General features: G+C 42.9%; 1 protein-coding gene across 1 annotated transcript; it reads left to right on the top strand.

Annotated features, from left to right (window-relative positions):
- Positions 1-5,293: 5,293 nt before the first annotated feature.
- Positions 5,294-10,659, top strand: s1pr3a (sphingosine-1-phosphate receptor 3a). Its single transcript, XM_061780015.1, has 2 exons — positions 5,294-5,497; positions 6,595-10,659. Exon 2 carries the CDS (start codon positions 6,720-6,722, stop codon positions 7,887-7,889), a length of 1,170 nt encoding a protein of 389 aa, XP_061635999.1. The 5' UTR covers positions 5,294-5,497; positions 6,595-6,719; the 3' UTR covers positions 7,890-10,659.
- Positions 10,660-13,710: the final 3,051 nt, after the last annotated feature.

The following is a 13,710-nucleotide window of genomic DNA, read 5'->3' on the forward strand; positions in this document are numbered from 1 at the left end:
TCATTCTGACTGGACTGATTAAGGAAGAATGTCTTTACTGGGAATAATCTTCATTTTGACAGAGAACGTTTTGAAGATTAAAGAAGGAGCAGTTTTACAGGACAGTAACAGCGATAAAGACAATAAAACGTTTTCAAATTTGACGTACAATGGGATCAGACTATGCAACAATCAAAAATTCAAATTAAAAACTAGACTTTCAACTTAAATATTTTTTTGTTTTTATTTTGTTGAACGGTGTATAATAATTAAAAGATTTGAGCATTATAATAAAATAATTTCAAATAAGAATGTAATATTTCTGCACAGGCCTAAATTAAAAATCAATTTTTTTGCCACATTGACTCATAAATCTGTAAATCTGACTAATATTAATGCCTCTTCAGCCATGAACCGCACCCCACTTGACTGGTAAATTGAGTTTTGAGCTTGGTCACGGAGCCAATTCAACTTGTAAGTCAAGGTGCCACCATATCCTGTAAAACCCAAGAAAAAAAAATGAAAATCTTCAGTATAGGAGGGTCGCGAATAATGAACCACAATATAAAAAAGCTGTATTGACCTTTTTGTCCATTGCACATTTACATAGCTGAGGACGTGCGACTGTTCCTTGTATTTGGTGCAGCGCTGGTGGGAAAAGCGGCATTTGAAGTTCCCTCAGGGCCATCCTTTTCCACCACTGCCATGCAGCTTCTCCATTGTTCCCACCTCGTTTCACATTCCCCAACGTCTAACTCATCAGCGCTGGCCTACGTCACGGCGTCATGACTCACTGCGGAGCCGCACATGTGAACTGACTGCAGCCGCGCACACACACACAAATAAACACGAGCTGTGTTTTCCCCATAATTTACCAATCAGGTAGCTACATTTGTTTTTTTCCACCATCACAGAAGTGGTTAGGATTTCGAATCGGGGTTAGGGTTTGACGTTTCAAGTTACGGTTTCAAGTTAGGATTAGGCTTTCAAGTTGCAGTTTGAAGTTTGGGTCAAGTTTTCCAGTTTGGGTCAGGCTCGCTGCACACCGAGAAAACGCGGTCGAATGTGACTGAACTGTCATGCGGGGTTGTGCTTTTTCATTAGTGGCCGCCCGTCTGCAACGAGTTTTTCTGCGATTCTAAATTTGAATGGCAGGTGCTTGATGTCACAATACACACAGACATAACGGCCAATCAAAAATGCCGTGTCGTATCGCATGACATTTCACAACGTACACTTTCAATTAAGAAGCAAGATCAGGCAGCCGTTGCAAAGACAATACAGTAAATACAGTATACACAAACATATGTTTATTGCCTTTTACAAAAATACTAATACTATTTATAGTGTCCTATGTACAGCCCCAATTCCAATGAAGTTGGGACGTTGTGTTAAACATAAATAAAAACAGAATACAATGATTTGCAAAATCATGTTCAACCTATATTTAATTGAATACACTACAAAGACAAGATATTTAATGTTCAAACTGATCAACATGATTGTTTTTAGCAAATAATCATTAACTTAGAATTTTATGGCTGCAACACGTTCCCAAAAAGTTGGGACAGGTGGCAAAAAAGACTGAAAAAGTGGAAGAATGCTCATCAAACACCTGTTTGGAACATCCCACAGGTGAACAGGCTAATTGGGAACAGGTGGGTGCCATGATTGGGTAGAAAAGGAGCTTCCCTGAATTGCTCAGTCATTCACAAGCAAAGATGGGCCGAGGTTCACCTCTTTGTGAACGAGTGTGTGAGAAAATAGTCAAACAGTTTAAGGACAACGTTGCTCAATGTACAATTGCAAGGAATTTAGGGATTTCATCATCTACGGTCCATAATATCATCAAAAGGTTCAGAGAATCTGGAGAAATCACTGCATGTAAGCGGCAAGGCCGAAAACCAGGATGGAATGCCCGTGACCTTCGATCCCTCAGGCGGCACTGCAATGTGTAAAGGATATCAGCACATGGGCTCAGGAACACTTCAGAAAACCAATGCCAGTAAATACAGTTCGGCGCTACTGTCATATACTGCCCTGCAGTTCCATTATTGGCGCTTTGTGTCCTCTCCCCCCCCCCCCCCCCCCCACCCTCCCCTCTCTGTTTTCAGCACCTGTCCTCATCACCACCGGTGTATATAAGCCTGCCTGTTCCCGGAAATCCTCACCTAAGTATTGCAGCCTCTCCTAGCGGTACCACGGCCCACCTTATCTCAAGTAAGCTATACTGTTCCTCGCTTCCCTTGTTAACTCTTGTGTCACCTCGTTCCCAGTGCTCCCCTGTGTTCCTGACCCACGTCATTCCTGCTACCAACCCAGCCGCCTGTTCTGTTCATTGCCTGCCACCTGTCCACGCCGCCGCCTGCCAACACATCCAGGACCACCTCCATAACCTTTCCTCAATAAACTGTTCATAATTTTACATCTGCCTCCGCCTGCTCTTGGGTCCAGCTACTCCCCACACATGACAGATGCATCCGTAAGTGCAACTTGAAACTCTACTATGCAAAGCAAAAGCCATTTACACCCAGAAACGCCGCCGGCTTCTCTGGGCCCGAGCTCATCTAAGATGGACTGATGCAAGGTGGAAAAGTGTTCTTTGGTCCGACAAGTCCACAATTCAAATTGTTTTGGGAAATTATGGCATGGGTAACTTACACATCTGTGAAGGCACCATTAATGCATAGGAATGAAAGGTACATACAGGTTTTGGAGAAACATATGCTGCCATCCAAACTAGGTCTTTTTCATGGACGCCCCTGCTTATTTCAGCAAGACAATGCCAAACCACATTCTGCGCATGTTACAGCGTGGCTTCGTAGTAAGAAAGTGCGGGTACTAGACTGGCCTGCCTGCAGTCCAGACCTGTCTCCCATTGAAAATGTGTGGCGCATTATGAAGCGTAAAATACGACAACAGAGACCCCGGACTGTTGAACAGCTGAAGCTGTACATCAAGCAAGAATGGGAAAGAATTCCACCTACTAAGCTTCAACAATTAGTGTGCTCAGCTCCCAAACGTTTATTGAATGTTGTTAAAAGAAAAGGTGATGACCCCTGTCCCGAACATGACCCTGTCCCAGCTTTTTTGTAACAGCCATAAAATTCCAAGTTAATGATTTTTTTGCTAAACACAATAACGTTTATCAGTTTGAACATTAAATATCTTGTCTTTGTAGTGTATTCAATTAAATATAGATCAAAGATGATTTGCAAATCATTGTATTCTGTTTTTATTTATGTTTAACACAATGTCCCAACTTCATTGGAATTGGGGGTTGTACCTGTGGCTAAAAAGTGAAGCATGGAAAGTCTCTGTCGCAAAAAGACAAGTGCAGTCAATGAATGGGGAGTTCGTTGCTAACAGCCTCTTAAATATCCACACTCTCGCCTTTATTTCTCTTTATATTATTGAAATATAGCTACGGCGACCAGGGAAATCTGCTTCTTTCATAGCAAATCGCGCCATGTTGTTTGTGGTTCAATAAAAAAATTATACAGTAAGTGTAAGAGCCTCATAACATTGTTTTGCAATAAGAAACACCAGGGGTGACAGTTTGACCGTTGCAGCATGTTTGTATGTATTTGCGTGAGGACGAGAGTCGCTGACTGTAATTTGTTTGCGATTGTACAGTTCAGTTGCGTTCAGCCACGTCGCCTTTGGTTTTCAATTTCGGGTTACAGTTTGAAGTCACGGTAAGGGTTTCAATTTCGGATTTGAAGTTAGAGCTAGGATTTCAATATAGGTTACGGTGTCAAGACATGTTTAGAATTTTGTGTCAGGGTTCAAGTTAGGGTTTCTTTTTAGGGTTAGGGCATAAAGTTTGGGTTAGGGTTTCAACTGAGTTTAGCGCAACAGTCAAGCCATGTTTAGGGTTTCGTGCCAGGTTTTGAAGTTAAGAGTTTTGAACAACATAGAGCCGAGGCCTGTGGGAGTGTGTAGGTGAGGTTGTAAACGGCCTGTCAGAATTTGTGCACGTCCGTCGCCGCATGCTCAGGGTAAAGTCAACAGCCGTGAGGGTCCTTGATGTTGCTCCAACGCCGGCCTGACGTGAGCAAGGAAGGCCACCCATCTGACCATTAGCAGACTGGACACTGAAAAACACGCAGCACGACGACTGGAGAATTTCACTGCAAGTGTATAATATTTGCAATGAGGGTTAATGTTAAGACGTGTTGCTTTCAATAGTTCAAAGACATCATTAAACACAGGAAACATCTTGTGCTTTAGAGGAGCACAATTGTGACTCCGTGACCTGAATTGAAGCAGCTGTGGATCAACCTCCACTTTCACCCCGTTGCCACATTTATGAATGACAAAGTGTGACTCTCCACTCCATTTCACTTGCATTCCCGCGTCCATTTTGGTCCTGTCCAATGGGAGAGGTCTGACCTATCTCATACACCCGAGTGACAAACGCAGCGCAGTCGTTTGTCACTTTGGAAAGGAAAAACAATGACACGTCAAATAGGAGAAACATTCATGAGGTCGGAAGATTGTTGGCCTGCACAGAGGCCATGGATTCCCCATAAAAGGAAAATAAACATAGGCGCTTCATTTTTATGTTGATACCGAGATCAAAATAAACTCGTTGACATTAGGCATCATTGAATGAAATGCATTTGTTTCTTGGATGCTGGTCTCTGAAGGATTTGATTTTAATTTTTTGGTGTGGGAGACGTCACATCCAACTACATCTGGTAGTTAATAGGTTTATTATGGTGGTTATAATTTGCGGCAGTGTAGCGCTTCGCTGCATCACGTAGAGCTCTTCCCAAAAGTTTGGCTACAACAGCAACATGAGAGAGGAACAACATATTAGAAATGCAGTGCATTTCAAAAACCACATGACCATTTTTGGAATTGTGAAATTAAGTGTGAATGTCATTAGATGGTACAAGTTATGTTTTTTCTGGCCTTGTTTTTATCACTCTTTAAGATAGATTTTAATGTGACAATATATCACATTTAATAATATGATAAAATAGTCATGAAAAGCCTAATAGAGCATCTAAACTTTATTTTATTTTACATTAATACATGCACTACTCTTGTACAATATTTTAGGTATTGTCAAGTGCATTAAAATGATGTTATTATTTATTCTACATTTCTTTTATTATGATCGTAGTAGAACATTTGTTGGTGCACATGCCTGTCAAGGCACATTTCCTCTCCAAATAAACAAATATGTATTAAAATAAATAAATGTGCACGTGTTTAAAGCATGAGTTAAGGATAGAAGTGATCTCTAAAGAAAGTTTCTGGATGTGAACAAAGTTCAAAGTTAGGGAGGAGCTGAAGGCACAAGAACCGCCCCGCATCAGGGTGAGAGCACACCGCCGTTTTCTGCGCCCTCCAAAAGCTTCACACAACTTTTGCCACCACGCTTGTGACTGCACGGCCGTCGTACTCCACTTTCTTTCTTCTTTCTGCATCATTAAAGCGAAGGGATATGTTCAAACGAGGATAACACAACAGGGAACTTTATGGACCAAAGACACATTAAAATCTGGTGGGTATTTTCGTCTTCTTTTTTAAGAAAAGTTTTCCTCCCATGCCCAAAACAACAACACTGATCCTTATTCGTTTTTTGTGCTACACTCCACTCGCAGTAATCTCCTTTTTTTGAGAGTTTTACTCGAGGAATGCATGTATTTTAAGCTTTATTAAGACTGAAACATGCATATACATGTGCCAGAACGTAGAACTTTCCATACTTTCGGTCTGCCATTAGGTTTTATAAAATGACAACGTGCTAGATACAGTTATTTATTTTTAAAAATCCATTAGGGGTTATGTGAGGTTTTTAACTATTTTTGCTCCAGCACAAATAATCAAGTCATCTTTCTGATTATTTTTACAGGTCGCAATGCGCATTAATAAACATTGCCATGAATGTAGCAGAGTTAGTCAAAAGGCTATTTTTAATCAGATGTTAAAAAGTCATCTGCAAAGCAACATTTGTTGACATGAACAACAATAAAAATAAAAGTAAAGAAAATATTAATGTGAATAGAACATTTATGACATCCTATATTGAAACATGCAGCCTCATAATTCAAGGTATAATAAATAAATGTGGGGTTATTCTTGTTACCACGTCACATCTTATCAGATACCGAATATTACTTACTCTGGATTTGAATACAAAAATATTTTTGGTTTATGTGTATGTATTTTTATGCTGGAACAGTTTTGCTTTGAAACAGAGGAGTTTGCGAGATACTCCCTCTGTGGTTATTGGTATTATGAGGGATATTTATTGGAAATGCAATCGAACAGAAGGAAGTAAAAAAAAATATATATATACACTGGACCCCCGCAAGAAAACAAAAAAAAACAAAACAGGTGCCGAGTATGCGGGGGTGGGGCGACCAATCCCCCCAAAACTATTGGCGGTTTATCACCACTTATTCAATAATTGTTCGGGTAATCATTTAAAAAAATTGTTTTCCCAATGCAATTATAATAGGTGTCAATTTTTTTGCTATTCGCGCTCAGACTCGTTCCCTATCCCTCGTGAATGTTGGAGGTCCACTGTACATTAAAAAAACAAAATTTGATTCATCGCTTGAATTTTTGAATCCTACCTTTGCATCTGATTGGCAGACCCTCTGGATCTGGAGGAGGCTGAAGTAGGATGCCAGTCCCCTCTGAGTCCAGTGCTGTGGCGCCCCCTGTCGTGTGAGCGAGGGAAAAAAAAAAAAAACAAGGCTGGAGGGGCACGAGGCACCATGGGCAACGCGCCGGAAGAAGGCATGAACATGGTGATTGTCGCCCACTACAACAATTCAGGCAAGTGGGAGCGGGCGCGGGGCGGCAGTGCGTGCAAGACGGCCGTGCTGCTCCTCATCTGCGTGCTCATCGTCCTGGAGAACCTGATGGTGCTGCTGGCCCTGTGGAGGAACAAGCGCTTCCACAGCCGCATGTACTTCCTGATCGGCAACCTGGCGCTGTCCGACCTGTTGGCCGGCGTAGCCTACGTGGTGAACATCTTCACCTCGGGGAGCAGGACCTACTTCCTGACGCCGGCGCAGTGGCTGGCCCGGGAGGGGAGCATGTTCGTGGCCCTCAGCGCGTCCACCTTCAGCCTCCTGGCCATCGGGATCGAGCGGCACATGACCATGGTGCGCCTGCGCCCGTGCGAGACGGCGAGCCGCGGCCGCCTCCTGGGCCTGCTGGCGGCCTGCTGGCTCGTCTCGGTGCTGCTCAGCGCTCTGCCCAGCCTCGGGTGGAACTGCTTGGGCGACCTGGGCTCGTGCTCCACCGTGCTCCCGCTGTACGCCAAGAGCTACGTGGCGTTCTGCATCAGCGTCTTCAGCGCCCTGCTGGTGGCCATCGTCATCCTCTACATCCGGATCTACCGCCTGGTGACGTCCAGCGGGCGCAGGGTGAGCAGCCGGCCTTCCGAGTGTTCCTTGGCCTTGCTGAGGACCGTGGTGATTGTTCTCGGGGTGTTCGTGGTGTGCTGGGCGCCCCTCTTCCTGCTCCTGCTGTTGGACGTGGGCTGCAGCCCCGACGGGTGCCCCGTTCTCTTCGAGGTGGACTGGTTCATCGCCCTGGCCGTGCTCAATTCGGCCCTCAACCCACTCATCTACACACTGTCCAGCAGGGAGATGAGGGCCGCCTTCTTCCGCCTGCTCTGCTGCTGCCACAGCGGCGCGGAGTCCAGCGGGATGCCCGCGGCGGGTAACCCCAACTTGGGCACCGCAGGGCCCACGGCGGAGAACAGCAAGAGCAGCATGGGGGGCGGAGGAGGGCTAGGAAAGGCCGCCTTGAACAGAGGGGTGAACTCGGACGTGAAGCACGGGGATCCCTGCGCCACCGCGCTGCCTCACCCGGCCGGCCCCGCTGAGCTGCTGTCGGCCGTGCTGGTGAAGGCGGGGGCCCTCGGCAAGTTCTGACAGGAAGCGCCTTCAAAGAGGCCACAACATTAGCTACACCTGCACCAACCAATGGGGTGCAGGTGACCAACATTTGTCGAGCCGAGGCACATACTGTATTTTACACGAGAAAAATCTCACGGGAGACCACCTAACAAAAATGCCAACAAAAGTAATCCTACAAAAGTAATCGTATTTAATTTTGGTTTAAACCAGTTGTTTAAACCAAAACAAACATCATTTTACCACATTAAATGGCTTACAGATGTAAAAAAAAAAAATACAATAAAAATGCACCTAAGTGTGTGTGTACATGCAGCAAAGACTCTCCTAACTTTCACCAACAACCCAGGCTAAACTTGGCTGCTCTCCAACATACAAAGCTTGCCTCTCAGTCGCGATGTAATATGACTTCAACACACTTCCTTGAGACCAATTCATATTTAGACAGGACTTTGTTGCATCTTAAAGCATTACAGAAAGAGCACAAAAGACATTAAAAAAAAAAAGAAAAGTTGAATTCTTGAAAAGTGGGATTACAAAAGAGCACAGGTGTCAAACGCAAGGCCGGGGTGGGGCATAATAGGACCGCCAAACAAATAAAGTGCGAATTGGATTTGTTCTTTTCATTTTGTCAGACTGACCAAAATTGCAATTTTTCTTCACTTTAACCACTTTTGCAAGCATTTATTGTCACCAAATCCCTTCTGAACATAAATTGGACAATATACAGTATGCATGCAGTACTAAAATATTTGCTTGCCATTATTTTCGATGACTTATGATTTCAAATTGAATTTATTGTAAAAAATATACATAATTATGAAATCCAGAACTACTGTACAATGTGGCCCACAACGGAAATGAGTTTGACACCCTATCTTCACCTGTTCGCTGACTTTTTAAAACAAAAATGTAACCTCCATTGCTCATTGAAAAACTCCCCGACTGTATTTGCTGTTTTGTGCTTGGGTCAAAACCTTGTCAAATTTAAAAGTATCGCTTTGGCGCCATCTTGGTGCCGAAGAACTATGTTGACAGTGAGGGGAGGAGCTTCATGTAGACAGTCTCTATCCCCTATTCAAAAATGCGAAATCTGGGCCTGTTTGGCTGAACACAAAGCTGATGTACAGTATGAATGGCAGCAGGTGAATACACAGATTACTTGTACCTGAAGCCATCTAGCAGAAGAGCATTTCATTGTTTTGTCACTATTGGTCGCTTGCATAGATACTATTTGTCGTAAATAATAACGTTGGGACCAATCAAGTGAAATTGCATAATTTCTCGTAACACACCACGGCGTGGAACAGAGGTTGGGAATCACTGACCTAATGAGATCCAATAGGGAGCTGTATCAAACATTTTCTTTTCGAGAGCCCCCTTTCACACTGACTTTCCGAAAAATCGAATCGAAAATTGCGACTTGACATAATGAAATGCGTGGCGAGATTAGTGCAACATGACAATTGCTCTATGAGTCTCAACTGACAAAAATGCAAAAACACCTTGTTTTACAAAAATGTAATAGGTTCTTGCTCGAGAACTGTGGAAACGCCCCTACTAACGATTGGCGAAAAACACAATACCTCTCACCCTCATGCATGGCGGAGGTGACTAAAAGGGCCATGCCACAAGCAAAAAAATCCCTTATTTCCTTTTGTATGCGCCTACGAAAGTAAAGTATGACCAGTGCAAGTGGACTGTAACAGTAAAAAGTGGATAACATCTTGTTTTGACATCTTTATTCGGATCCTCAACATTGAATAGTTTCTCGCTTAAGAAATATGGCAACCCAAAGTAGAATTATTATTTTTTTTTTTTAAATGGCGACCAAAATGATAACCAAACAAGACATAACCTGCTCCATTGGCAACATTGCCAATATTATACAGCCTAATATATCATCTAATATTTTACCACAGCTATACACAAATTAAAAAAATATATATATATTGCAAAATGAATCCCTCAAACCTGTTACTGTTCCCTTGGGCCCCTTGAAAGGTCCTATAAAAATCTTCGATCCAGCTCGTCTTGGATGGGGTGTTCCTAATGTTGTGGCCTCTGCAGAGTGTCACAATGCACTAGGGTCGGTGTTGTTTGGATGAAATTAAAAAGGAATACATCCAGATTCTAGACTTGTTAAAGCCACTATGTAAAACAAATGTAAAGTAAACTTAACATGTTTGTATTTAAATGGTCAGTTTCACGGGAAAAAAAAAAAATACCTGTCAGTGCTCGTACTTCAAACTTTTGTGGCCGTTTTTTTTTTTTTTTTAAACGTAGCACCTATTTGGGCACTTTTTTTTTTTTTTGCATGTGCTATATGCAACACCCCCCACAAGTTGACTAGTATTTATTTTCTGTGAAAACATTTGTTGCTTGATACAATCACTGAGGTAAATTTTGTGCTCTGTGTGCATAAAAGCCACCACGGTACTGGGACTGTTAAATGGGACGGTTTGAGTAAGGAACATGAAAGAAATGGAGAGAATTAAATGTCTCTTTTTTTTTTTTTTTTTAAAGAGGCGATGAGGCTGCTACTCTTGGACTTACCACTACCGGTGCACAAACCCGTTTGTCCTGATGGTGGCGTCAAAGCACCACCTCACAATACTCAAGTTTTTCTGCCAGCTATTTTTTTTTGGGGGGGTCAATGTTTGTGTTTCCTCATCTAGAAACCACTCCGACATCAACTAACCACTACTGGTGATTAGCAGCGTTGTATGGGAATGATTTCATAGTGGTAGTCTGGTTCCATCATATAGTCAATAAAATAAAAATCCTATTTGGTGTTTGTCAGATTCAATCAATCAGTCAATTATTATTTTTCTGCAAAGGCTTGAGCATCCATGGCTGAGCGTTTGCTGTTCGCACTACATCGCAACGCAAAGAGAAGACAGGAGTTGACAAGAGTCACATTTCACGCTCACCTCACTCAGACATTAGATTCCGCACCTTAAATTGTGATGTAAGAAGAAAGCGGGGATGCGAAAAGCACAACCTTCTCCGGGATAAAAGATCATCGGCTGTCGGTTTCCCAGCAGGAATGCTTGAGTGTTCCTTCCTCGCATTTGCCTGGGACCAGAACGGCCTTTTGCCATTTGGAATAGGAGGAAATGTCAATGTGCAAAGATGGATCATTGACGCACAGTAATCTCACGTAAGAGAGTCACAGATACAACAGGATGGCGCCGGTTTTGTATGTTGGCATGTACAATGGCGATAAAAAGTCTACACACCCCTGTCCAAATGCCAGGTTTGAATGAGATCAGGATAAATCCTTTCAAAACTTTTTCCACCATTAATGTGAACTATAACCTGTACAACTCATTAGAGAGGAGAAGCAAAAATGATCGGAGAGATTGCGGTTGCACAAATGTGAACACCCTCTGCGTCTGTGTTCAAAATTAACCAATCACATTCAAACTCATTTAAATGGGAGTCGGCACACACCTGGCACCATTTAAAGTGCCCCTGAATAACCCAAAATAAAGTTAAGCTATTCTAATAACCTTTCCTGGCATTTTTTCTTTTTTTCCCCCTAGCTGCACTGATTCGTATTTGGAACTGTTCATAATTCCCAGGCATTTGAACAGGGGTTTGTAAACGTTTTATATGCACTGTAGGTAATTATCTGGTTGTGGTGGCTATCTTAAGTTACTTTTACCATGTATGGCCATTAGTCATACATTTTATTTTGAATTAGGCGTTTATTGACATGGATACAAGTCTAATGAGTTAAACTGAAAGAAAATAACATTACATTGAAGCTAATCGGATGTAATACACAGTGAGAAAACAATCTTTCCTCCCTGGTCATTCCCGAACATTTTCCAAACACAGCTGATAACGCCGACCAATGGATTTGACAACATTGCAGAACATTTCATTCGGAATTGCAAGACTTTCTCTTCTATCACCTCATCAACTGTCGCTGGCTTTACGGCGTAAACCTCATCTTTGAGATACCCGCATAAAAAAAGAAATGACATTGGCATGAGGTCTGGGAAAAATGCAGGAAATTCAACTTCCAACTTAATGAATAAGTAATGGCCAGTCAAAGAGTGACCCTTTAGTTTTGTTTATGTGCCAGTTCTTGCTAATGTCTACTGTCATCTACTGCAACTCTGCGTGCAATCTGGATGTTGCTCGAAAGAAAGAAAACTGGCAGATCTTTCGACAGGGATGGAAAAACACAGTGAAGGGAAAAATTATTTTGTAGTATTATACGGTAAAATGCAACAGGCATAAACGTACTTTTCCTTAATATTCATCCATTTTCTTTAGCACTTGTCCCCATTCACATCACAGGTGAGCTGGAGCTGGATCGCAGTGGCCTTTCTGTGAAAGGCGGGGTACACCTTGGACTGGTTGCCAGCCAATCACAGGGCACATACAGACAACACTTCACATTCACACATGGGAAAATGTATTCTTTAATTTTGGAATAGAGAGAACATGCAGGACTTCAGACCTAGAAGGCAAATGTGCTAAACATAAGACCACCCTGCTGCTTTATCCATAACTTCCCCTTCCACTAAACCTACAGCAATTGCCTTCTCTAGACCATCTAAAGTCTCACAAATGTCCCTTTTTTCTCTAAGTGGGTCAATCACCTTATAAATCTTGTTAGCTAAATAACCGTCAGCAGTCCTCTTTGAGGGTTTAGACACGGCGGATTTGTGTCATTCTCAATGCGCAATTTGCATTTGCTTATGACTAATGTGAATATGACAAGAGGACAAAAGGATCAGTCCCCCCCCCCCCCCCCCCCCCGTCATCCTGATCCCGGGCTCTGTGGACGATTTGCATGATTTGTGTTTGTGAAATGTGCAGCTACACGCGTGTGTGTGTTTGAAGTTTTTTCAGGTTCTGTCCTCTCAATCAATCTCCTGAAAGCGAAGATCTACGTAGACTTTGCTGATGAGTCGGAAATGACAGGAAACAAAGACAAATGTGATCGATGTTATAGTGTTCATCAAAAATTGAAGAGTTCAGACGCAAAAGCAGACATCTCCATTTTATTGGCAAATTGAGTAAAATTAGTGTTGTTGTTGTTTTTTTTTTTCCATTAAGCAAGAGGCTAATTTGGAAAACAAAAACTTTTATTGAAAAGGTCTTTCAAAGTTTTCTAGGACGTCATTTCATTGCAAAACCTGCCAACACAAAGAAAATGCTCAAAAACAGACCAAGTCTGAAATGTTCACATAACTACAAAATGACACTGAAACGGTACACCAGGATGAAACTCACACAAGCACGGGAAGAACATGCAAACAAGACACTCTTGATTGTGAGGCAGACGTGCTAACCAGTAGGTCGACGAGCTGCCCTTGTGGAAATCCCGTATGCACTTTTTTTTTTTTTTGCCTATTCCTATTGAACGAACAAGCAGCCTTGCAAGATTTTTACTTGCCGGAGGTCAGGCTCGAGTAGCTGGATGGAGTGAAACTCTGACAAATTATTCCTTAAAATAACTCCAGACCACTCCAAATCCCCCAAAACAGCAGCTGCTTGCTCTGCAAGCCGTCTCTGATTGCAATCTTCCCGCAAGGCATGCACGCGCGCACACACGGAAAAAGTCGCACACAAAAAGACAGTCACACACAGAGGCACACGCAGTCTCACACAGACATAAATACTGACACGCAGAAACACACACACTCACACAGTCACACACCTGCCTAGTGTGACCTCCACACTTTGATGGCAGGCCCCCTGCCACAAGTGCAGGGTTTAGCGTGTCTCAGACGAGGGATAAGCGAAGCAAAGCGCGACGGCCTTTTAGCCTGATATGTGTGTGCAGTCTCTCACTTGTGGCTCTGTGTGTGTGTGT

This window comes from Phyllopteryx taeniolatus, chromosome 7 (genome assembly GCF_024500385.1).
Source record: "Phyllopteryx taeniolatus isolate TA_2022b chromosome 7, UOR_Ptae_1.2, whole genome shotgun sequence".
Taxonomy (NCBI): Eukaryota; Metazoa; Chordata; class Actinopteri; order Syngnathiformes; family Syngnathidae; genus Phyllopteryx; species Phyllopteryx taeniolatus.

Bases quoted from the DNA above. Each gene is read 5' to 3' on its own strand.
- s1pr3a (XM_061780015.1), top strand. From the start codon at position 6,720: ATGGGCAACGCGCCGGAAGAAGGCATGAACATGGTGATTGTCGCCCAC.